At 35.4% G+C, this 27,051-nt stretch overlaps 2 protein-coding genes across 2 annotated transcripts; both read right to left on the reverse strand.

The window, feature by feature from the left end:
* Positions 1–1,439: 1,439 nt before the first annotated feature.
* On the reverse strand, positions 1,440–11,937 carry LOC120346206 (autophagy-related protein 16-1-like). Its single transcript, XM_039415890.2, has 16 exons — positions 11,792–11,937; positions 11,447–11,601; positions 9,701–9,815; positions 9,050–9,220; positions 8,649–8,730; positions 7,942–8,117; positions 7,355–7,429; positions 6,849–6,896; positions 6,451–6,495; positions 5,575–5,689; positions 4,789–4,894; positions 4,365–4,507; positions 3,374–3,609; positions 2,855–3,007; positions 2,208–2,354; positions 1,440–1,716 (listed from the first exon to the last, which is right to left on the reverse strand). The coding sequence occupies exons 2-16, from the start codon at positions 11,535–11,537 to the stop codon at positions 1,629–1,631; spliced, it is 1,791 nt and encodes a 596-aa protein (XP_039271824.2). The 5' UTR covers positions 11,538–11,601; positions 11,792–11,937; the 3' UTR covers positions 1,440–1,628.
* Positions 11,938–22,374: 10,437 nt separating this feature from the next.
* Positions 22,375–25,658, reverse strand: LOC120346239 (uncharacterized). Its single transcript, XM_078114963.1, has 4 exons — positions 25,523–25,658; positions 24,951–25,109; positions 24,365–24,492; positions 22,375–22,635 (listed from the first exon to the last, which is right to left on the reverse strand). The coding sequence occupies exons 1-4, from the start codon at positions 25,652–25,654 to the stop codon at positions 22,422–22,424; spliced, it is 633 nt and encodes a 210-aa protein (XP_077971089.1). The 5' UTR covers positions 25,655–25,658; the 3' UTR covers positions 22,375–22,421.
* Between the last annotated feature and the right edge of the window lie 1,393 nt (positions 25,659–27,051).

Consider the following 27,051-nt stretch of genomic DNA (forward strand, 5'->3'; position numbering starts at 1 on the left):
CGGAAAAAGAATTTCGCGCACAAATGAATATATTGACCAACTGAAGATATACATTTTCCGTTTCCAAGCATTCTCATATTATTTATATACTGCATATACTTTTTATATTGCATTGTTCAGTGCCATTCATATTCTGCTGTATGTCTGAAATTCACTTCAGTCGACATAAAGCGGTCCTAAAGTCAAAACTAGTGGAGTGTCTCAGCCTCTTCCCCAAGTATCAGCGTCGAAGAAGAGATTCATATGGGTCCAAGCTCCAAGATCACGCTCCACTTAAAACTTACATCAAGGCTGTTGATATAGGTAACCTGATACAGATCAGTGATAAATCCCCTTATAGTTGTTTCGTTTCTACAATACGGTACCAGGTTGGGGTTAGGCCATAATTTTTTCATTCCAATTTTAGTTCTTTTACGAGTTCGAGGACTAGCCAAGTGTCTCCCGTAGTATTTGTACCTGAAATTATGGCCTAACCTGGTACACATACTACGTTCCGTTGTCCGCCATCTTGGCTCACATACTTCGGGAGTACCTACAATACTTTATGCATAATACCCAACAAAAAATTACAGACTTTCAACACAGAAGTAACCTCGTCTTTCTCAACGCAAGAAAATACTCAAATCTACCTTAAATGAGAAAAAAATTTTTCGCAGGAAGGAGTAATTAATAATTGGGTATTCTTCTTCGCCCGTGGCCGCCTATTCCGTGGTTCGTCATATGGTTACGCCGCCTTATCGGCTTCTCCCTCCCGGGTTAAGGACCATTAGCATAAGGTGTTATCGATTTATTACATAAATCTGAAAAAGTTGAAATTAAACCATTCAGCGAGATAACGCTCTGGTTCTGGAACGAGAAAGCCAGGTTAACAAACAGTGAACAGCTGTCAAATACCTAGCAAATATCTTGCCGTTGAGTGGCATCACAAAATGATGTCATAAAAGTTCTAAATAATATTAATATAAATATCTAAAGAAATGTAAATATTTACGAAAACCGAAGGAACAAAAAGGCAGAAGTAATCAGAAAGTGCATATCATAGACAACAAATCTTGCCGATTTAAAAGACATCAAAGCTTAAATTGGGTAAGTATACTGACATTTAAAAAGTAGTCCGATTCACATGGTCGAACTTCAGCTCATTTTACATTGTCGTTTATTGTCGAAGATGATTCATTGCGCAACACAACTACGATCATGTAAAGAGCCTATGCATAATGCAATTCAAATTGAGCATGTTATCTGTGAAATAGTTTTCAGAATATATCGATAAGGAAGTCAATTTTTGCTGAGCCGCTCCAACTACAGTTTCAGAACTTAAAACGACTGATTCCGATATAACAATCGCCTTCTACATTATATTGCAGTGCAGTATACATTTTCAATTCTACAATAGGTAGATACTGCCACAACATACAAAGCCTTTTTTATGCCTCAGATTTCGAATTAGACTCAATGAGGCAATTGAAGTAAGATCAGTAATTGCAATTTCCAACAAAATTACTTGATCATATGAACCTGCCAAATCTATAGTCAGCATACAGTCAGATACTGTAGGATTCATACGGATAGCTCTTCTCAAGAATGAGGGTCATGAGGAAACCAAGACACAACTAAATCTTCGTTTCTCATACATCTGTCCACAAAATGCAATTTCGTGCTTTATCCCCAGTGATAAGATTTCCACCATTCCATGAGCAAGATATAACAGGATCACTAAAAAACAGGATCACTTTACCCACATTGTTATGTTCAGAAAGCAATGAAGTAACACTCATGCACATGACTGCTACAATTCTTGAAATATACTTTTCTTGTGCCCATTTCAACAAAATGTTTAAAAAAATTTTCTACATTTTGATTCATAAAATCAAATTTTTATAGATTGGTGCAAGAAATGACCTGAATAACTTTGTCCACTATCCTAATGATGAATTATATGATTACTCAGTAGGATTGAAAACAATTATACAATCAGGCAATGTTTCGATGTTTGTATTATCACACAACTGTGACATTTTATCAGATGAATAAATACTTTACAGTTTACACCAAAATTTTTGCCAAGTGGAGAGAGCACACTAGGGATGTACTGATATATAGGTATTGTGTTAGTATTGGCTAAAAATAAACTGATATTTCCGATATATTCAGCTCTTTGTTCTGAACCAGAATTTTTTGGAGGATAAGTTAGTAATACAACTCACTCATGCTCATGCACAGTGGTTTCCAAATCTCCACTTGAGGCGTTCCATACAAGTAACGTCCCATCAGAAGATCCGACAGCAACATATTCTCCACTTGGACTAAACGCACATCTCGAATAATCTGTTGCAACTTTGAAGTAGTCATGGCTTTATGAAAACAAAATGTATAGGAAACGACTAGCATACACAAATAGGCACTAAAATGTCACAATGATTAAAAAATGATTCATAGAATAAATAAAAGCGCAGTAATAATAAACACATGATGGTACATTGGGTATTATTGAATTTTTTGAATATGTTATATCGTAACAATGTTAATAAATCTTTGTCTGCAAAAGTAGATTAATGATGTAATTACTGAAAATGAACACCCCAGACCCCACACAGCCTTGATTAAGGAGCTTAAAGAAGGAGGAATTTGGCTATTGGGACAAAATAACCTCAATAACTATGATGCACCATGTCTTATTTACAGTGTCAACAGTAGTTAAACTCCTGTTGTGTATGTTCTTATCAATAATTACTGAGAAGCAACACATCGTTCAAATGCCTTTATTTGAAAATTGTCCTGAAGAAAAGTGAACAAGCACCCATGGGAGGATATACATTAGATACATCCAATTTAGTTGACAAATTCTACAAACCTCAGGCTGTGTAACACTGATCTCTTCCTTAAGTCAATAATTTCTAATGTATGATCTTTGGTGCAGCAGACAACAGAATTTTTATCGAGTGGTGTATCCAGTGATGTGATTCTGCCACCTAATGACATTTCTGAAGTTGCTGACGAACCAGACCTTTGAAAACAAAATGCTTTTCTATCAAACCTTCACTCCTAAAATGCGATATAATATTAACATATAAAGCAACTATGATTGTAAAGATTACAATCGTCCCGACTCCGCACAGCCTACCCGAATTATTGTGTCGTGGATGCGAGAATTGGATTGGAGCCTGGGCCCATATCGTTCACCCTAAGTCAACACTAACATAGTTGGGCCTGGGTTGTTCCATAAATGCTGGTATGGTTGTTCATGTTTAGTATTAAGCCAAAATTCTGAAATTGAATGTTTTAGCCGGTTCAGGCAAATGTTGTCAACTATTGAGGTATTTTCAATTTGTTCACAGTAGAAGATAAGAAAAACATTTAAACAATGACTAACCTTGTGTCATAAAACCTTAATTTCCTATCAAAATGACCACTTGCAACGCATTCACCAGATTGATCTGTTGTGACAACATCATTACATGAAGAACCGGCAAGATATGTTTTAACACAGGAACCACTTTTTAGATCCCAAACTTTAACTGTTCTATCATTACTGCCAGAGACAAGACGGTGACCATAACCAAGATATCTTGCTGATAAAACCTTGCCTTGATGACCAGTTAATGTCAACTGTAAAACATATAAGAGGAATATTTATTGAAGATAAAATGAATGCTGGCTACTTACAGTAATAGTGTAAAAAATTAGATAGGATGGGATTTTTATATTTATCCCAGGGTAGAGGAAAGGCGATATGACAGCTTATCATATGGCGTTCCTCTAGATAGGCTACTAGTCCATGTCAGGTACGGGATCAGTTAGCCAGATATTTGTTTCTTACGGCGGCGAGGAGTCCAGCAATCCTCGCTGTTCGCACACATATGTACTTCCAAACATCGATGTGAATTTTTTCGCATGGTTTGTCAAATTTGAACATAGAATTTCTTCAATAAATTACTTTTCATAAAAATCAAGCAGTGATACATCTCTCGAATGAAATATAGATTTTATTTTCTCATTGCATTGAATATTTTCTGCGCCATTGAACCCATTGCACTCAGCATCAACTTTTCTGCGTTTTGTTGCCATAATTATAATTAATAATTAATGTATAGTTATAATTAAATTGTAGGCTCATTGAACAAGTATCTGGTCATTAAATTGTTCGGTTATAATATAATTTAGTCTACACGTGTCTCACAATAAATTCTGTTGGGTAAAGAATATTATCGTGAAAACAGCCGTTTTGTAGCTGTAATTCATTGAAGCGTCACTCACGGACCGGTTTTACTCCCAGGCCGCAGGTTGCCGACCCCTGATGTAGATAATATCATAAACTCGATGCAATGAAAACAGAGTGAAGGTTTCAGATATATTCAACTTACTTTTAATCTTTGGATAGACATTGTCCACAATCGTACTGCATAATCACTCGAACACGCAATTAATAATTGTTCCTGTGGATCAAAATCTATATTAGTTATTCCACCATTACAACCTCGTAGTGTGTGCTCCATCATGCATTTTTCTAAAATATAAAAATAGAGGTCATCTTATTCACTTTTTAAGATGATCAGACTTGGATCACCTGAAAATTAATTACTTTAATTACAAGCATATTCAATCATAATAGTAAGTAAGCATTTGGATATCATCCTGCCGTGTGCATTGAATCAGAGATTTTCAAGATTTAGAAAACGCCAATATTATTCAATTAAATGACATACCGGTAAGCGGTAACTGTAGTGAAGATATTATAATTTTGAAATATTGGAAGCTCATTTTTAAAAATATTTAATTTAGACAAACCTCCCACAACGCTCCATAATCTGACTACTTTATCAGAACCACCAGTCGCTAGTATTTCACCAGATGCTGAAAATTTAACAGAAGATACTTCTCCTTCGTGAGCTTTCTGAAATATAAAAATCAGATTTTTTAACCAAAAAAGGTAACAGATACTTTTCTTCTAGTGAAAAATTTCAAAAAAAAAGTGGTGGATAATACACCAATTCGATTTAACATTGATCTCATGAAATAATATATTTTGAAATGTCTACTCGGATGGGCATAAAAAATCTGACATGAATGCCATTCAACAGATATGAAAGAAGTTGTATGTTTAATTTTACTCCATTTAAAAAAAAACTTGATGATAATTAACTGCTATTACGCTATTTGAATAAAAATTAGTCGATACAAAATTTAATAATAATACTAGAATATGGAAATGTCGTAGTTTGTCATATGATTAATAAGCCATCACATTGTATTTCCCGGATAAAAATATAGAAGGTTTATCGTATTCTATCTGGTTTAGCCCAATAACACAACAAATTTCCTAACTTAGATAGGTGAAACCTGTATTTTGGGGAATCTTTTTGAGAATTTTGCTATTGAAGTGTATTTTATTTTGTAGTACAAGTTTCAAGAAAGAGCACACAAATAAATGCAGCACTGTTTAACATATATTTGAGTGACTTCTTGAAGTTTCTATAATAACTTTCCAAAATCAATGAACAATTGAACATAGCAATAAACTACTATTTACGAAGTTGTCGGTGGCCAATATTATAAACAAAATATGTTTCATACCCATTTACATCTACTTCTTGAGGGTAAAGTGACATAAAGACATCCTTGATGTGCAGGAGACCTAGGAGTTTCTATTCCTGTTTCCTGAGATGTAGTTCTTGCTACTGGTTTTGGTCTGATAGAAAAGAAATTGTCATAATTGGGAAGATTATGTATGACCCAGTTGGCATAATGGTGAGATGTGAAAGAAGTGTCAAATGCATTGTGTTATATTCTAACTATTCAATTGCACTGTATTCTAAATCAGCGCTCTTCAACCAGGTATAGGGTATACCCAAGTGTATACCGAATCATAAGTACGACTAATAAACGGTATACGAAGGGTGAACAGCCTAAGTCAGGGCTTCTAAACTCTAATATAAAATTATTTAATATTCATATGGAGACAACAATGCTAACGCGGCACACATGAAATATAAAATGTCGTTTACGCAAAACCGACTTGAGCACATTGTTACATCACAAATTATATAGATAATGCAGGTGTCTGGGTTGATGATTTCGGCTTGATTTCACTTGATTTAAGTTAAACACGATTCCTGTTGACGCTAGGGCCCTCAGTCAAATATAGACCGTGTACAACTTGAACATATGGACAGTAGCTCATTAGATTGCATTGTGATATTGCAGTATCGTTAGCTTTAGTTTTTTTTACCATCTGTGCTCAAAATTTCATGTTTATTTAGGCCTTGAACATACATTGGTATTTGTAAGATATACATACAATTTTCTTGAAAAATTTTAAAAGGTATACCACCATATAAAAGGTTGAAGAACCATGTCCTAAATACTCAGTTCCTTCATTACATGAATTGCATAAAAAAGTGAAATTTAATATGTGCAAATTAATTGAAACAAAATAAATCAATATGTCACCTGAAGAAATCTGAAACAGCTTCTCCGAACCTAGAGAAAGGAAAACTACAGAGAGAGTTAATCAGATTATTCAGACATAACTGCACTTTAAAGTGGCATTACAATATGACTTGAACAATAGGAAATCGTATAATAATATTTATAATGATTTGTCAGTTGAATAGTCAGTATAGATTAATCAGAAAATTGGATTTTGTATTCATGTAATTGGAATATGGATATTAGTAAATGTAAGACTGGATAAATCAATAAACAGCCTCCAAAACATCCCACAGTTTGACTATTGTTATTAACAGAAGTGAAAGCTGTATAAGCAAAAATGAAATGATTGGAAACGTTAAACTGGTAATTTACACAAAAAAAAATAATTGAATTGCAATCTATAATAAAGTAAGTACCCAGATCTTTTCTGTGGACTCCCGTCTGCGGATGGAGGTGATCCATTGCTGGAAAATGAAGAAAAAAATTTATTATAATCCTTATTATTGTGAGTCTACCGTACATTATTGTATGGTCGTAATGGTCTAGTGATCACCCTATTATAGAAGTATGGAAATTTTAGAAATCTCAAATCAAGTTTGGTCAAGCCACAAGTTGAATTTCGTCAATTCATCCAGAATCCAGAACTAAAAACTATATGACTCTATTTATGCTAATACTAGTAAATCCTCAAGTAGGCCTATCTAAAAATATTAGTTATAAACTTTTGTTGAAGCATGAAAATAGATATTAATCGAACCCATATAATAATATTAAAATAAAAATACAGAGATATCAAATTACTACTTTCATCTGTAATATACCGGGTATTAAAATATACAATTTAGAATTCAAGTCCATAATTTAGCACAGACAATCATTGCTCTAATCTCATCTACCTGGATATAACTCTGCTGATATTTACCTGGTAGTGGTAGGTAATGCTGTTGATACAGATGTTGTTGTTGTTGTTGTCGCTGTAGCAGTCATAGAATTTTTTCTGTTACAGAAAGTACGACTTCAATGATATAATGTATGATATTTTAAAAGTTACAAAAGAATATTATTTTTACTTTTTGTGCAATTAAATTTGACATAAAACATGATACTCTTGATCATTTATATTTCTATAACATAACTCTTTGATAAACATTCCGGTTTATTAATCAATGAGAAAGCCAAGTCATCAACTGCTGAGTTGAAGTTCGGTTTTATTCAAACTGTAGAGTCAAGTCCCCGTATAAATAAGTACCATCCGGTCAGAGATCATGAAAAAGGATTTTGACCAAAGAATTTAACAAGGAGATTCTGACCAATGGTCAGTGACCATGTAAGTCTGTTGCGAAAGTGATGACCTGGATCATGTTGTCATTTCTGACACCAGTCAAATCAACGTGTTTGGAAAAAATATGATTACGATATATCGAAACTAAATAGATCCCATCCTTTTATAAACATGAACCTGAAGTTAGGCCTACATAATTTGCTACACAATATGTTTATCAAGCTTACTTATTCATATTAACATTGGCTCTTTCTTTTTCAATTTGCTCCGCTTGCAAATTTTTTATTTCAAGTAATTTTTGAACGAGATCAGAATTTTCTGATTGGCTATCTCGAAGCTTTGTTTCCAGTTGATTGCACATCAAATGTAGAGCATTATGCTCATCTCGAAGTGTTTGATTTCCCTGAAAAAAAAGAATCATATAACAATGAATATCACAGAGACAGAACTTTTTAAACTAACAAGACAATTCACCCCTTATTATTAAGCTTGCCTCAATCAAGTATCATTCATAATAGGAGTAATCTTCCTATATCATATACGTGCTTTACTAGAATACAATATTGAGTATATTGTAACTCAACACTATTTGCAGAGTGAATTAGTTTAGTTAAATCTAGCATTCTACCAAAAATTAGCTTACAGCAATCTCTATATATTTGTTCCATTTAACCTAATTATTAAGGATCCCAAATAATCTTGAAATATTTTTTAAATTTAATTAAAAACAAGTCAAGTCAACCCAAAAGAGTGAAACTCTTTCAAACTCGTCTAACTTTTTATTGAAACACTTTGGTGAATCACTTCAAACTTTGATCAGAAAACCAGCTACTTTGTAATTTTTTTTTTTTTAAATTTGTTTTAAAACCCTCGATTTAAATTTTCATTCTTCAAAAATCAGAATCGTGGAAGCAAATATTTATCGGAAAACAACCTGAAATAATTCATCATATTTTTGATTAAGATTTTCAAGTTCTTCTTTGAGTTTTTTGATTTCTTCATCTTTTTCTCGTAATCTGCAAATACAAAATATTTTTTTATTAAAATTTCTCAGATTTAAATCACAAGCAATCAGTATACAAAGACACTGACATGCCTAATAGCGGAGATGTCCATGTCAATTTATTTCTACTTTGCACTATTCAAAAAAGAAAAGATTCACCGAAAAAGTTACTTCAATATTACATTTTCTTAAAATCGACTTTTCCATATCAACATAATTTTTAATTGCTTTACACAGTTTATAACAAACAATTGGTATGTAAATTTGTTTTTGCATGTGCAACACAGTTATGCATTTACCAGTTTGTTTTTATTTTCATGAACAAAACATACCTATCATTGGCAACATTTTTTTCTTTTTCATTTTCTTGCAAAGCAAGATTTAAATTATAAAGTTGTTGAGCATTTGCTCCTTTTGTCCGATGAACTTCGGTTAATTCTTCTTGAGCTCTAAATAACTTCCGTTCTATCGCAACATATCGTTCACTTTTCTCAGCTCCTCCACTACAGAAAAGAATAACATATTTGAAAACCTTCACTTCCACACCTATGAGTTACACCTATCAGTAAAATGAAAACTTATAACTGAAAATTGCAAATAAGAATGGAAACATATTGAAATAAATGAGGTTAGCATAGTATGATGTTATAAAAGTATTTTTATATTTTCCCTGAGGAATTTGAAGGTTATTAATAAGATAGCTTATTCATATGAAGAACAAGCCCTCTCGTTAGTGATCAGTGCATGAAGAGTATGGGCAATGGGCATAGTCAACAAGATATTTGTTTTCAATGCATCGACACTCACACATGGCATTACACTGCGAAACATATTTATTTACCATAGTTATCATAGTTGACAAAATAATTTAACAACCTAGTCGAACTGTGATAATCCTACGAATTGTCAGTCTGGTATATTAGGATTGTTCGGAATATCCAACCGTAATCCTATCTGTGTGATAATAAATAAAAAACAAGTACCCTGCTTCAGCTTTCACTTGTAAATCCAAATTATCTTGTTTAAGTTTTTCTAGCTGAATATTAAGTTGAAAATTGTCATGTCGAAGTCCAGCAACCTCTTCAAATAATTGATTATCTGAAATACGATTCAATATGGTAAAATTCATTTAATTAAATAATGGGGTAGTTCCTACAGTTTTTGATCAACTTTTTGCGACTACCAAAAAAGACAAGTGCAGTTTTAAGTATTCTGTGGCGCCTGCAGCTGCCGCAAAACCCTGGCAGTATTTCCATACCAGGGCCGCTTTGGCCAAACCTATGGCGACTGACTTTTTAGCTGCACACAAACTGTGAGCTGCCGTTACCGCGGCAGCAAATTGAAAACCAATGGCAGGTAAAATTTTGCTGCCGTAACCACGGCAGGTGGGCCGTAAAGACAGGGCTGTCCATGATGGTGACAAATATTGGGTAAGTTGGAACGTTTTTCTTATGGACACAGTTTTGATGGATTTGGGGTTAGGTTTAGGGTTTAAGTAGATATAATTACGCATGATCAATTAAAATCTGGTACATGAATTTGTGAATATACCGTTAATACGGATTACTGAATAATGAAAAGCGCTATAAAACCATGGCAAGAGAGGCTGCGGTTCGTTCTTGGCAGGAGCTGCCATGAAGTGGTAAGAACTGCGCCCTCAAAAAAGATGTCATATGCAACCAAGCATGGAAGAATTTATTTGATGATCAGATCTTCAAAAAGTTATTAGGCACCAGTGTTCACTATAGGCGCACTTTTTTGTGAAAACTGTGAGGCACTTTTGCAGTTTTTGTTAGAGACTGGAAAATCACCATTTTTTTCTTTTTTAGGAGAAAAATTTCAAATTGGCAAATAGAACTTGCGAGTACTTTTGTAGAGCAATTTTTTATTACAAAATTATATTTGAGAAAATCATAGTCTATGTTGTGCAGAAACGTAGATGAAGCCTTCTGAGTTATCGCAATAACTGTCAAATTCTTGTTCATAACACCATCTTTTAATTTTACAATTGCTCTGACTCTACATCCCCGCAAAGACGGTCGACTGCCTAGACCAGAGGTTCGAAAGTGATGCGGCCCCATATGCCCAAACAGCACAATTTCTTGCTGCAAATATCCGACTGGAAATATATAAAATGAAAGCGAAAGTTATTCAGATTTAACTCATCTGAAAGCCTGGCCCTCAGTATGATGGGTCCCAAATATGGAGGCGCAGTTCTTACCACTTCATGGCAGCTCCTGCCACGAACGAACCGCGGCAGCTCTTGCCATGGTTTTATAGCGCTATTCTGTATTCAGTAATCAGTATTAACGGTATAATCACAAACTAATGTACCAAATTCTAATTGATCATGCGGAATTATATCTTCTTAAACCCTAACCCTAACCCCAAATCTATCAAGACTGTATCCATAAGAAAAACGTTCCAACTTACCCAATATTTGTCACCATAAGGGACAGCCCTGTCCTTACGGCCCACCTGCCGGTTACGGCAGCAAAATTTTACCTGCCATTCACCATTGGTTTTCAATTTGCTGCCGCGGTAACGGCAGCTGGACATTGGTTTGTGGCAGCTAAAAAATCAGTCGCCATAGCTTTGGCCGTAGCGGCCATGGTATGGAAATACCGCCGTGGTTTTGCGGCAGCTGCAGACGCCATAGAATACTTAAAACTGCACTTGCAAATATGACTGTATGATGGGTCTGGTATAGTATGCCAGTTTTAACTTACGTGATTGTATGAGATCTGCAAACCGGTCATTTGCTTCATTTCGTTCTTTGAGTTTTTTGAAGATTATCTCACGAAAATCTGGTTCTGTCATTTCTTTTCACAGTGCAGCAGTGCTACAGTGTTTGTTTCTGATGACGAGGAGGAATTGAGTATTCCTGGTTTAATGAGACACTAATACAAAGATGTCCATGCAACTCAAAATTACCAGACTACAGAATTACCTTGACCTAATCTCTTAATTTAATTTTTTTTTTAAAAACAAAAATGACAATTAGCAAATGAATATTTTACACTATTATTAATAAATTAAGACATAATAATCTTACCATACAGCTATCTCATTACCTGGGACAAAAGCATTTACATTATAAACACTGGTACAGCAAGATACTAACTATGTCCGGTATCTATACAAACTAAATATGTAAATCCTATCTTATCCCATTGCAGAGAATGCATAATTTCGTCGGGCAGGGCAAAGTGATCGTTTATTTGGGTTCACGAGCGACACTGTGTGTTAAACTAAAATCTCGTAATGTCGCTGTCGAGCAGAGTGGGAATACTATGCTACGTGCGGTATGTTAGTCATTGGCTACGTGCTACCGGTATGCTAGTCGTTGGTGCTACCGTAGGCTGGTATTGTTCACAAACTTATCACAACAATGCATCAATTTGGGATTTTTTTGCTGATTTTGCAATTTTACACTTTAATGTTCTCAATATTCCAAACTTGCTGCTGCCTTTCAACTATGCATTTTATTATTTGTTTTGTTCATTTGTTGTGAATGTTAGTTAGTTCTATTGTCTCCTTATCTGCAATCATTGAGTATTGTACTCGCAGAAATATACTTCGTTTTTTAGGACACCATGATGATCAATTTAAAAACTAGCTAATTCAACATAAAAAGGGTATACATCAACAAAACTTGCAGACTGATGGATCATCCGTGATGAATCTGAACTGGCCCCAGTGATAAACAACCTCAATAAAATTTCCTCCCAAGCTATAATCCATGACTTTAAAAGGGTGGAGGCCGGAGGCTAACTCGCCATGGAGGCTAACTCACTCGGTATTGTACTGCCTGAATAATTAATCTTAAGCAGGTTTAGCCCACCTCTTCATAGATCCAACATGACAATTCTGGCTGGGGAATTTGGCATTAGGTGACTCCAATTATAATCAGCTTGGCGATATCTTTTGAGAAATATTTTTCTATCCACAGTATATAACTCTTGTTGACTAATTCGGTATCCAATTTGGCAATCCTCATAAAATTTATTAAATTTGTGTGGCAAAAATTTTACTCATTTGTATTTTATTTGTTTGTGTATAATTTTTTCTTTCTTTCCGTGTCTCGGTGATTGTGTATGTGTGTGTGCGTGCCTCAATTAATTTAATACTTTTGGATGAGCGAACACGTACTACTCCTTTCATCAATAACAAAGTTTCTATAAAGTGTTATAGTCACTTTGATCAATACCTTTCCGCCTAAAATCTGTACGCTTTACTTGAGGTTTTATTCGCCCTCCCGATTTTATAATCAGTTTTATTTATTATGTTTTCATCAATTATTTTATCGTCTATTGCTGATTATGGAGTCGAAATAAACTTATACTTATTATAATTGTGTTTATAAAAGCATAAGATGTGTTCTATAGCTTTTTACTTATTTAGATTTGTGCTACACACAATCTAGAATTTGCAGCATCCAACTATTCAAAATCACCTCCATTTATATATAAATCCTGGCGATCTCTCAATAAACCATGATTGAATACGGACATGTGGATCGTTGAATTTCATAAATCAATGACGAAAGAAGTAGCTAGAAATTTATTACACTTAATTATCTACCTAAATTTTGCTGTTTTTTCATGTGCGGCCTTTTTTCATTCTGTGTGAATTTCCACCGATCCCTTCAGCAAACTTGGTGCTCTATAGCTTTTTAGTAAGGATAATGATGCGTAACATTTGCGTCCGTTAATAAGAACTGTTTGCTTTTTTTTAATTTTTTGTGGGTGGGCACGTAGCTACTTTTTTTATTTTAAGTTGTGCTCGCCTACCAGGTAGCTCTGCATTTTGTTTGTCTGTTCACTTTTTGTGTTTGTTTATGTCAGAAAACCTAAATAAAAAGGATGAATGAAATTTATGCAACAAACCAGTGCTCACAAAACTTTTTGTGTAGGGTGCACCACAAAGGGTTATCCTTAGCGGTGACACACTTTTAAACCGAAAATAAATGCGTGACACTTTGTAATTTGATTTTAGTTGAAGCAAATTTTAAACTTACTCTTTTAATTAATGACATCAAACTATATAATTAGCAAATTTGTGACGGCAGGACGTGGAAATGAAAGATATTCTAACCGAACCTATGCATGCAATCCTAAAATAAATTCGAACAAAATTAGGCTTAGGTAGTTGTGGCCGACATTATGATAAGCAGTCGATGTTTTGTTTTTATTTTGTAAGTAGACAACGCCGATATATATATATGCTTATTTTACCTGAAATTAACCTCATTTCTTTCCTTATATTTAAATTGCTTCATATTTATATATATTTTTTTTTATTCAAGTATTATACTGCAACAAGTTCAACCCAATGGGTCAGCACTCGATGACCTTCGCGGGTCTTACTTTGTTCCTTTGGGGAAGTCAAACCCTGCCACAGCCCAAAATCCCAGTCACATTCGAAGGAATGCATTGGGGTCCGACAGTGAGCAGTCGCTGTCAATGAAAAGGCAAAATAGCCTAGAATCCAGGGGCGACCCATTAGACAGACATGCATGGATATTTATGCACATGCACTGAAATTGCTAAACACATATTTAAAAACAAAAATGTAAAATAAAACGCTTCTTAGAGGCTCTCTGCAGGACATATACTCTACAATTCATATAACTGATTAAAATATATTTGATATTAGATAACGATGCATTTTTTTAAGTATTTAAGGAAAATTTTCAACGAGATGCTTTTGGACCTCCATTTCAACAACAAGATGACAAAAATACTGAATTTAATAATAAAAAATCTTCAAGTGGTATCATTCAGACGGGCATTTTATTCTTCAACTAATGAAGGTGATCTATCTAGTAATTGACGAGAAAATTATTTTACCCGAGTCATTTTCAATTCTACCATAAGTTTTTGATGGCATAATGACTGCTTGCGCACCTACGCAAAATCCGTTCTCGCGAATATACGTTCTTGTGAAACTCCGTATTTGCGAAACTATGTACTTCCATTTTAACAAAACAATAAAATTCATTCCGTTAAAATCGTTAGTCCCCCAAAAGTCGGTCCAAAAAATGCAACACACAAAATTACATTCTACAGAATATTGGTTCTCAAAAACTGTATTCGCGGAAATTTGTCGCCAAAATATATATATTTGAGATTATTTATAAAATGTCTTTGACAACATGATCTATTTGGGGGTGTTGGTAAATATTTCCAAGAGTATGAGCTTTCGAATGCAAATATTATATGGCTAAAAGTATGAGGTGAACTTAGTTCAGTTTTTTACATATCATAGCCCTCAATTTATCGTAGCTCTGTTTAGTTTGAACTAAAATCAGTTTTATGTTTTGAGAAACTCAGTAGATATCCCCTTTCTTCCGTCCTCTGGCCTCACAGCTGCCAAAAACATTTTCATGTACTTAGTGGTGCCAACCTCTTCTGCCAAGTTTAATCTGAAGAAGTATAATATTATCTGAATATAGATGGGCCGATTAGAAATCTCCGAGGAAAATTGATGCAGAATACATACTGTATCTGTACAAATCACCGATAGGCTATCTATGAGTGCTGCATACTAGCTACATTTTGCGAAATCTTTGTCATTGGCAAAACGTGAGTTCAAATATCCTATATATGAACAACCAGGACTTCCATGTCGTCCACATATTTAAATTATATTTCACACGTGTGCCTTATTAAATATATTTGTCCTTATTTATAATATCCTTCCCTATTTTTAAGTACGCCCTTATTTTGCCTTATTTTTCACCTTAGGGTCAAATCGGACCTAAGGTATAAGGTACACATTCATGATCATAAAATTGAGTTTTATTTAAAAGCAGCATTTTTTTTCTTCGTGCAAGTGCGCCGTAAATTTTCTTCGATACTTTGGCGCCGCACGAACAAAAAGTTTCGGAACCACTTGCATAACCTACACCCCTCATCGTCAAGTCCTGGTTATTCCTAATATTCCAAAAAACTTTAGTACGCTAACGAAGGTATCAAGGGACTTACTAACAGATAACACAATTAGTCGTTGGGAAATCTATTATTAAAAACGGCACTGAAGAAGATTTTTTATTGATATAGTAGGGCGGGGGATGATGGCCCCCCTTATTGAAAATTATCTATATTTCGAAAACCTTTCTTCAAATATTCCTAAAACTTTGCAAGTACAAACATAAGGGGCTGAACTCTTTAGCCACTCGGCGGCGTCCGCCGGTCTCCAACCATCGCAACAGCAGAAACGTTTTTGAGCGAAAAAAAAATTCGGGGAAGTTGGACATATGGTCGGATATGACGGACATGTAATAAAATCGCATCAAAATACTAGTATTGCGTTCTGTTTCTTATCAGAATATCAAAATATGCAATGTATTTGGAAAATTTTTTGGGGCATTCGAAAATTCCCCCTATGTCCATCTTACCCCTTAAATTCTTGAAGTTGTGAACCCATATAATTGTTCACGAAAGTATGATAAAACACCACCTAGTAAAGCAGCCAAATTTTATTTGATCATACTTTCACACAAATTTTAATCATAACACCAAAAGAACATCTGGGATAGCATGAAAGCTATCGTCATGGAATTTTACATTCGAATGAAAATATTTATACAAAAAAGCTTCAAGCAGAGCAGTCATCACATTGGAAGGACACAATGTGTTTTCCATAAATCCTGGCACAAATATCGTGAAGCCACTTTTGGCATTTCTGGCACTGAATCCATCCCTCGTCCTCTTCGTCGTCAAAATATTTGACCTTGCAGACAGCACAGAGGTTACTGTAACAATATCTTTCATGTCGCTCATTCTTACGTTTATTTTCTTTTTTCTTCCTGGGAGCTGCAACTTTCTTAGACGAGCTAGATGACATCGTTTCTGCGAGTGCTGTAGTTTTCCTGAACGAGCTAGGTGGCGTTGTTTCTGCGAGTGCTGACAGTTCGGCTACATAATTCTCACTTGTTAACACTCTAATTCCTGCCTGAATGGCTTTCTTTGCCTCTTGGCTCTCTGAGTGGCTACTGGAAGAGGCAAATATATTCAAATGATGAACTGGTGCTATCAGATCTCTGCTATTTTCTTGCCTCAAAGAATCACTGACGTTATCAAAAACTAACTGAACTCCTGGTGAAGTTCTACTTGAAAAAATCGTTAGAGAGCACAGAGCAGCATGGTTCACTTGTGACACTTTCTACCTCTGTCGTGGTGTTAACCTCATGAGATGGTACATCTTAGTCTCTATTTGTTATTTGCCTCTGTTTGATATTCTTTGGTATTTTCTCAACATTCTTTAGGATTTTCTGTTTCCCGTGCATCCAAAACTTGCATCTGGAAAAACATGATAGTACATAAGGGTAAGATGGCCACCCCCCCATAATTTCATAAGATTATTGAGATTATCCAAGAAGTGTTTTGACAGGTAAAAGCAATAACAAAATTAAAAAGAAGACTTTCTGGTATCTTATTCACAAAGAACGGGTTTGAACGGTCAAAGTAAATATAAAACCGAAAAACGCAAGAAATTTATTACCCCCTCATAACCCCCCCATTTTTACATGATCACATGCTGAAAGATATAGTTAGCTGCTAGATGGCACAAGTCGCTCAGTTAGTCCTAAATCATTGTCAGTAAGTATAAACTTACCAACAAACGCGCGATTCAGAGTTCCTTCGCTGAAAATGAGCATATAGTGCCTCCAAGAAAAACGTGTCCTTACTAAATGCCCTTTTTTCACCCTTCAAAAATCACAAGCCACGTGGAAAGCTACACAACTGACGAACTACGCCAAGCGCTGAACCGAAATGGCTAGAACGAATTCCCTCCTTAGCAACGAACTCGGCAATGGCATTTGCAGAACCAAGCCCCATAAGATGTCGCCAATAGGTCAATTTGAAAAAAAGTGTCCATCTAACCCCGTGTGTCTATCTTCCCCCGCCCTACTATATCAACTAGACTTGACCATTGAACATAGACGTTTGTTTTTTCTATCACACTTCCCTTTTTAGACAGATATCAGAACAAAAACCGAAACATGATTAGATAACGGATTTTAGTGTAAGTCGCTTTATTTCCAGTGATTGAATTCATATTTTACGAACGGATTTTCTTTTGTATCGAAATCACAAGAACAAGTTACCTTATTTCAGAAGTGCATGACAAACTAAAACAAAAAACAAGAACGGGTTCCTGATTATCATGACATTACAAGAACGAGTTTGTGCGAACCACCTGAATCCCACCACTGGCAACATCTACTGCAATTCATCTTCATTGCCACATATTTGGCCCTAACCGCTTGTTTTAGTGTTAGATGTATGACCGTTACCGACCACCGGTTACGTGGAACTATCATGCGACGGCGAGGATTCCACCAATTCTCTTGCACGTAATTATACAGTATACACCAGGGGTGGGCAACATACGGCCCGCAGGCCGGGTGCGGCCCGCGACGAGATTTTGACCGGCCCGCTGACTGTATCCAACCACACTCTGTAATGGGGTCCGACGCATCATACCTGGAAGTTGCCGATCGCTCTATTCTCACCGCACTGTCAGAGCGATCTAGTGAAATAAACAATTGCCTTAGCTTAGTGCACAAACAATGGACCTTTCCCCGACCTTTGACCCCCGAAAAGTTCTTTCTATACTTTACCATTGCAAAATTTTCGGGGCTTATTTTAAGAGTGGTTTCGCGAGTTGGCGCGTGTAAAATGGGGTATGTGTTTCAAACCATCATTATGATTCATCGCATCGCATACAACAATCTGTTTTTCAAAAGTATCGATAAAGAATGTCAGCCCAGTCTATCACAGCTATTTCTACACTAATTAAATTAAAACTCATAAGAAGACAGAGTGATCATTGAATTATCTGATATATATTTAAATTTCCGAAACACAACTGAAAATTGACGAATAAAGTTCAAAAACGAAGTAATGTTTACGATCACGCCTGAAAATCTGTCTGAGGGAGAAAAGTGTCTGAGCGGATGCGAAAAGGGGGCATTGTTACGTCACTTTTTGCACTTTGCTGATTGGCCAATGTCACGAAGTAAACAAGGAAGTCGATGCTCGGGGAAAGGTCCATTGCGTTAGCACACTTGTTAAACAAAAAAGCAGAGAGCGTTGTAAACATTCCCCGCTACTGTTATCAGTTATATTTAGATTCTAAATATAAATAGATTTTATATCAGGTTTTATTAACCATGAAATATCCCAAGAAACGTAAAGTTGACAGAGAGTGTCGAGCATTTAACAAAGATTGGATACCGAAGTTTTTTTTACAAAGGTTGGCAACAAAGCTGTATGTTTACTGTGTGGTCAAAGTACAGAGTAACGAAACATGGAAACTATGGCAATAATATATCAGCAGTGAAACGGCAAACTAGAGCAACAGAACTGGACAGAAAACTTGCTAGGCAGCATAATGTTTTTTAAACGCGATTTATAATTTTCTTTCTTGCATTAGCGAATAGATATGTGATTAAGATATTGAATACTATTCATGTAATAATCCGGCCCGCCGAGGACTTCATTTTCCCACATCTGGCCCGCCGACTAAAGAAGTTGCCCACCCCTGGTATACACCATGCGAACACATGGACGGTAATCAGTGGTGCTGTGACAAGCGTGTTTCTAACGCTTAGCACGATGCGCCACACCGCCGAGTCACATTATACCTTTTTACCTCGTGATACTGGCGGATGGTTTCCGTACATATAGACCCACGTACATTTGAACCCACGACAATTGCACCTGCATATATTGCACCTATGGAATTTTGTTTTGGTTTGCGGATATTTAAACCCATACTAACCCTAACCCATGGGTTTTAGCACCCGCTTATAGATGAACCCGCGGATATACACATGGGTTCAAATGTACGTGGGTTCAAATGTACGGTCACCACTGGCGGATCGTTATTGATTGTTTTTCAACATCGTAAAGAAGTGAAGGCAGTTTATCTTCGTTTCCCTCCAAAAGGTTTATTAAATTTACAGGAGGTTGACCTATTTTTCTGTGATATGCACCAATACTCACGAGTTCGGTTTATATAAAGTATATCAAAATTGATAAAAATTTAGAAATTTTTTTTGAGAACCATGAAAATTTAGTTTTTAAATTTTTACATTGAGGCGGAATGCATGTAAGTTTTCGTGAAACTTGATGACGACATATAAACGCTGAAGTAAAATTTGATAATGTCACTTTGCAATTTTTCATAGGAAAAGACTGAAATTATATTTACAAAGTGCGGTAGTCAAGAAGTCAGAGTTCAGCTCCCACACAATATTTAACACTACTGTACGACGATATGTAGTCAAAATTTCTCAACTGTTCAACCAGAAATCTTGAAGAGTAAATTTCTATATTAACCTTGTCTGATTAGCACGTACTTTTACGTGCGGTCCAAACATGACTCGTCCCTCCTCCGGTGTCATTTACCAATAAGTTGCCAATAGATTTTTATATCCGCGGCATGCGGTGGTATTTAAGAGTAGTAATGATTATACTTTGTCAAAGCAATCGCGAGTTAAGTTTAAAACAACAAAGCAAGACATTTTAATGTGCCCATATCAATGCATTTTAAACATACCCGTATCGCAAAAATAGGTATCAAAATTAAGTATATTCCGGCGGTTTATCTCACATTTTATATACGCAGATAGACGTTGTATTTTAGAGCAGTGCATTCCAAACTTTTAATTTCGCAACGCCTTCCAATGCATTACAATTTTCCGCGACCCCTGTTTACTTTAAAAATGCTATGGTGACAACAAAGTTATATGAATCACGAATGTTTGGCCATCGAAGGCATGGTCTTAATTCCTCATAGTTACTCACTCTTTAGCAATAATTATAAAATTCGGCATTGTTTTGCAAGCGTGACGTTTCTCTGATACTATGTATTGTCTCGAAATCGCGATATTTATGTTTTAAACTATTTTTAATAACTGTGATTTAAATAAAAATAACGGAGTACAATAGTACTTTGTTTTATTTAAATGTGTAATGAAATGCATTGAAAACGCACAATTGGCTTTACTTCGTCCGGCCCGCCACTGCATTTTGAATATTCAATGTGGCCCGATAGTAAAAATAATTGCCCAGCCCTGCCCTAAATAGATAATTTTGTCATTAGTTTTTTTTTTCATTCTTGTTGTTATGATAAAAATCGCTTTCTCATTAACTATACCGGACCAATTGCTTTGAAATTTCCAGTGGTTAAAGATTGTATTTTCGCTAAAGGGCTATTATTTTTATTTATTTTTTTCAAAAATTTCTGTCGGCGCTACGGTGTTCGTTTTTTTGTTTGCGATGACGACGTCAAAACTAAAAATTGCCCACATTGTGGGGATTCCGCGTTTCTTCCATCTGGTGGCCAGACGAAGTCGTGAGTACTGCGGTACCGTACCGGTAGTCTACTATAAATGATTGCATACCCGCATTACTTCGCTTTGGCTTCCGTGTCCTCGCTCTCTTGTTTTATATATATATATTCATATTGAGTCCTTGTCGTCTGTTGTTTAATCTCAAATACCAATCCACTATGGTGAGATAAGGATTCGAGCTCATGCGAAAGGCTTTAATCTATTTCTTTAGGCATTCACGACTGGGTGCATTCAGTATTTCATACATTGAAACTTTCAACTCTTGTGGGAATCTTTGTAACAACTGAACCGCACTGATTTGTTCACCGAATGTTAATTTGCATATTGCCAGAAATGAGATTCCTAGTATACTATAAAGATGAACTTTGGGACACTAAAGTATTTGATAGTGTGTTAATAGAATTTGCGTATCAGATTCTTTACTGTGCACCTAAGTACAGCATCATCCTAGATGTCGTCTCGCTTTAACTCCCCGTGTCTGATTGACTTTGTTTAGATTTGATGGAAATAATACTGTTGACCTCAACATTAGAATCAAATCTTGTTGACATAGCATTAACGTATCGACCCCCAGATTTACCCCAATCGAAAGTAAAATCATGAAAACAAAGTTACAAAATTCTAATAATGATGTTCGTAAAATCAAACTACACAACTTTTGCTTTCAAGAAAATGTTTCGTCCTATCATTGTCAAATTGAAATTCATTTTCCCAGTTTATTTGGTTACAGATTGAAATAAATAGATGTAAGTTTCAATTCGTATGACGTACACGATTATTGAGATAACAGGAGAGCTATGCTCAAATATATGTACCACATAGCGCCACATAGTGGCAAAATTTGATGGCGTCATAGCACACAAAAAAAAACGATAAATAAAAAGCCATCGAGCGAAAAATATAATCTTCACTCACTGAAAATTTCAAGCAATTGGTCCAGTAATCAAGGAGAAAAGCGATTTTTCAAAACGATACGAAGAAGAAGAAGAACAACAAGAACAAGTTACCAAAAATATGAAAACGATCCATCGGACTAGACTCTACAAATCAGACCAACTGTGTACTGTAGACTACACAACAGCACTTCAAAATTTGATTTTTTCCTGGTATGATGTGATTATTGTAAATTTATGAGAAGTCTCTTGAAATGCCCGTTTTTTTTTTTTTTTTTGAGCAATGTGAACAGCAATTCCACGCATCGGAAAAAGGTATTTGTTTGCTACATTGAAGATACTGTATATATTATACCTTTAATAGAATTAAAAATATATTTACATTGAATCATTGTCAGAGTATACCCTTACAATCACGAAGTATAGCCAATACCCAAATGACTAGTTGAGTTTCTTATATATCATGGCCAACAAAACATGTGGTTTTTCCATATTTTCCAAAATTTTGTTGCCTGTCACGGGATCAACATAATCGGCATACGTTATTTGTTTCTTAATTTCAAATCCAATATTCTGCGTGGCCCTCAAAGTATAAGCACTTGTGCAAATAGCAGTAATTATTTTCATTCCGCGTTGTCGAGCAATATTTTCGGTCCTGTATGAAAGCAAGATAATTTTCATAAATACCAGAAATTTGTGTCCAATAGCTAACTGACTTCTCTTAGGATAAGGATACGAATTTACATATTTATCAAGGGGGAGAAGAAAGCCGATAAGACGGCTTAACCATATGGCGAACCACGGTGTCTCGTCCTATTACCATTCCATGCCGGGTATGGGATTAGTTAGTTATTTGTTTTTCGGAAGCATGGACTCGATGGTGGAGGAAGTCGTAACCGACCAGCGGTTACGTGAACCACCCTACGGCGGCGAGGAGTCCAGCGATCCTCTCGCACATAACTATCCCGCATGGGATTCGAACCTGCAAACCCACGCATAGTAATTAGCGGTGCGGTGGCGAGCGTATTCCTAACGCTTAGCACCATGAACCACACAGCCGCGTGTTATTGTTATATCATCGCTTTGGACAAGGCCGTAAAAAGGTAGATAAAAAAATCCTTAATAAACCGAATATTTATGGGTAAGTTGTGTTCTAGACGTGATTCCTGCTGAGATTATCACTGGTTTTAGCAAGAATTCAATTTGATTGACATGAAGTGATAATGCGTCGGTGAGAGTCTGTTTATACCCTGGCATAGATACTATTTTTTTTTATAAACCATACCGTAATGTGTGATTCCATACTGGGATTCAGAGTTGGATCAATTGTAATTGTACTTGATGTAATTAATTACAGTTTTTCATGCAATTGTAATATACTGGAGGCATTTTCATTCTGTGTGATTGTAATTTGCTAAAATTTTGGCTCAATTACACTTTCAATTAGACTAAATCTTAGTATTTTGAAAATGGATAAACATCAAACAAACTCTTCCGAAACCTGTGTTGAACCACTTCCTGCATCATTGTCAGAGTTTTTTTTAAATCTTTGAGCAGCACTGAGGCATGCTGTAACAACTGCAAAAAGATACTTAAGTTCTCAACCAATGCTTCGTCAACCCCGATAACGCACTTGGAGAGATGTTCTCCCCATCTATATCCTAAATACATAAACTTCGAAAGAAAGCATCAGGAAAACACGATGAAGGCTAAGCTTGATCATAGGCAACCACCTATCAAGACCTTTTTCAAACTTCTTCCCAGCAATGGCAGAAGATTCAAAAAAAAAAAAAAACAGAAAATCAGAAAGTGAAGTAGATAGCTATTTGGTGGAAGAAATTTTGCAATTTGATGAAGACCCATCAATGTATTGGAAGAAAAAATCAGAAGAATTTTCCACGCTTGCTTTTTTTAGCCAAGGAATATTTGTGACTAACAGCAACATTAGCCCCGTCAGAAAGAGTTTTTTCAATTGCGGGTAACTATTATGCGGCAAGAAGAAATTTATTGGGTTCAGAAACCATTCGCAGCCTAATTTTCATCAAGTGCAATCCAACAGTTTTTGAGCAAGTGAAAATGTAAATACAAACCAAAATGTTATAATTGTAAATGTAATTGTAATTTGATATTTTTTGCACGAAGTAATTGTAATGTAATTGAAACATTTAAGGAAGTAATGGTAATTGAGGTGAATTAATGTAATTAATCAAACTCTGCTGGGATCATTCAGATATCATACTTTTTGTATGGTTTTAGGCGTGATATAGACATGCATAAGAAAACTCATATGTTACAAAATTCTAAGAACATGGACGCTCGCTTTGAACTTAAAGCGACTTAAACTCTGCAGCCAGTTTTTCAAATTTTATGAACATTGATTTTACCTTTTAATGAGTTCGGTAGCTATACCCCTCCGTTTGTTATCTGGTCTCACAGCTGTTAAAAAAAGCTCCATGTACTTTGTGGTGCCAAGCGTCGTTGTCAAGCTCGTCCCAAAAAAATATAATATCATCTGAATATAAAACACAATTATTGCATTTTGATGTAAAACTAATTTTTATGATAAAAACAGTTAGGTTTTTGAAGTACCTTTTTATTTAAAAAAGATTCGGTATTTAAATCAAACCCTAACCCTGATAAACCTAATTGTTTTCATAACAAATACTTGTTTTACAGCAAAATGCTCTTGTGGCGATTTTTCATGCGCGAATTTTCCTATGCGGCGAAATTTCCTGCGGCGAACTTTCCGGACACGTTCCAAAACTATTTTGATATCGTAAATAATTTGATGTTAAAAATTATTCTTGAATGATTATCTTCAAACTAAAATATAAAATGGATATTTTACAACAAAATATTAATTATCAAGGCAGATTGTACATGCTTACAGTATTTCCTAATTGAAAGAGAATGAATTAAAAACCATGTTTATATCACATGTACGCAGGCAAAACACACTCATCGTGCTACCTCGTGGTCTTGGCGGATCCTTATTGACTGTTTCTCATTAACATAAGGTAGTGAAGGTAGTTGAGATTCGTTTTTCCCCAATAAGTTGATGACGATTCCAACAAGGTCACCCGTTTCTTTGTGATATGCACCAATACTAACATTTTGCCACAGAGCATTCTGAATAGAACATGATGGTAAAACAAGAACCTGGTATTTTTGTTTTTCGTAACTAATGAATGCAATCAAGCAATCGGGACATGTGCAAAAAATATTTCAACTGCGATACATGCAAAACAGAATCTGGATTATACAACCGAACGAATTTCTGAATTGAAAATATTGATCGGATATTTTTATTGAATATCGCCTCGGCTAAAATAAAATATAATCCTTAAACCACGGGGCACTTTTTGGATCAATGAGGTGGGACAGCGTTAATATTGAACGTGGCAAATATATAAAGAATGATGAAAAGTGGTAAAACTAATTTCGCTATTGAAGAGCTAGAACCTTGGGAGGTCTAAGAGTCTAGAATATAGATTAATATTCTCTGTACTCTATCACGAGCAACCCAAGATAGGTACCCGTACCTTAACGTAGGGTGCAAACATGAGTCTTCCTTCATCCGGTGTCATCTGCAAATGGGTTGTCAATGGATCTCCGCCAACAAAATACTCGACCATAAAATCAGTGACCACTTTACAATCGGCGTCTTCCAACATACGATACTCATACTCCGCTTCACACATTATATTATTGAAAACTTATATATATATATATATATGACGCAATCCAAATTATATTCAAAATATTGAAACCTATATCTAAATTCACCTCAGGTCGCATTGACGGCTTTCCTCTGCTTATGAATAGATATGGAAATACTATTCTAGCCTAAACTAACTGACCCCAACTAATTTCTTTCGTGATGAGTGGTAACCTGGTATTTTAGCTTTACAGCTTTTATGCTCATTAAAAACATTGAATATTCTGATAACTGCAATTTGTAGATTATATTCCTCGAGTTATTCTCTGATTAGATTTCTCTTAGTATCAATCAGCCTTCCAATACACAATCTTCCCCAACCGCACGATACATTGACCGTGACCTTGATCAATTTCTGTCATTGCACCATGTATCATCAGAAGAAGACAACTGTCAGTCAAGATTTATCAATACGACATGAAGAATGTGGTAAATTTACTATTTTCGTGTTAGTTGTAGGTTTTAAAAACATACAAAACAAAATGTAACTGGGTTTCAGTAGTTCAATGAGGTATTTGTCGAGAAAAAAAAACGGTCGACAAACTGGTGCAAATCTTACGCAAGAACATCAGGCATCATATTTCATCCCATAATGCACGTTGAATAGATGCCACAGGTGAAATGCTCGTCCTATATGATTTTCACTTCAAGAAGAACTTTTACCAATCAATTTCTGCAAGTGCGCCATGTACTATGAGAAGAAGACGTCTAGATTTATCAATGTGACATGGAGAATGTGGTAGATTTACTATATTTTCTTGTTCTTTGTAGGTTTTAAAAATATGCAAAACAAAATGTAACTTCATTTCATAATGCATGTTGAATAGATGCCACAGGTGAAATGCGCGTCCTATAAGACATATACTTCAAGAAGAACCTCTACCAATCTGGCACCATTTATCTTTATATATATATTATAAAAGACGCGGCAAGTTCTCGCAAACAAAATTCCCGTGCTTGGTGATTTTTTCCTGTTAAATGGTATCTCTTGATATCTCCGTCATATCATAAAATAAACGAGTTCATTGCAATTGGAGCGCCATTGATATATTACGACTTTTGGTCAGTTGAACCCGTTTAAGCTCCTATCCATTCAAAATGTACTGTCATACCAGAGTATTAAGCTTTGATTGTTTGTGATCTTATAGGTCACAGAACCATTGGACAGATTTGTTGAATTTTTGACATTTTTTAACGTGCTAATTATCGCAAAACTTTTCAACAAATTTAGTATGACCATCGTTATTTAGAAATTTTATATAACCTCATTAAAAGGGTTAAATTGAAGACAGCAATCCATCACGATCAACGCAGGTTCGTTTTCTCTCAACAATAACTTTTTCAATTTTTTGA

This window comes from Styela clava, chromosome 8, assembly GCF_964204865.1.
Source record: "Styela clava chromosome 8, kaStyClav1.hap1.2, whole genome shotgun sequence".
Lineage (NCBI taxonomy): Eukaryota > Metazoa > Chordata > Ascidiacea > Stolidobranchia > Styelidae > Styela > Styela clava.

Bases quoted from the DNA above. Each gene is read 5' to 3' on its own strand.
- LOC120346206 (XM_039415890.2), bottom strand. From the start codon at position 11,537: ATGACAGAACCAGATTTTCGTGAGATAATCTTCAAAAAACTCAAAGAA. The intron at 8,731-9,049 runs GTATGTTTTGTT...TTGTATTTGCAG, and splicing joins AAAAATGTTGCCAATGATAG to ATTACGAGAAAAAGATGAAG. The intron at 7,430-7,941 runs GTAAGCTTGATA...TTTCTGTAACAG, and splicing joins GCCAATGTTAATATGAATAA to AAAAAATTCTATGACTGCTA.
- LOC120346239 (XM_078114963.1), bottom strand. From the start codon at position 25,654: ATGTTGGAAGACGCCGATTGTAAAGTGGTCACTGATTTTATGGTCGAG. The intron at 25,110-25,522 runs GTACGGGTACCT...TGTTCTATTCAG, and splicing joins TGTTTGCACCCTACGTTAAG to AATGCTCTGTGGCAAAATGT. The intron at 22,636-24,364 runs GTAAAATCAATG...GCTTTCATACAG, and splicing joins GCTACCGAACTCATTAAAAG to GACCGAAAATATTGCTCGAC.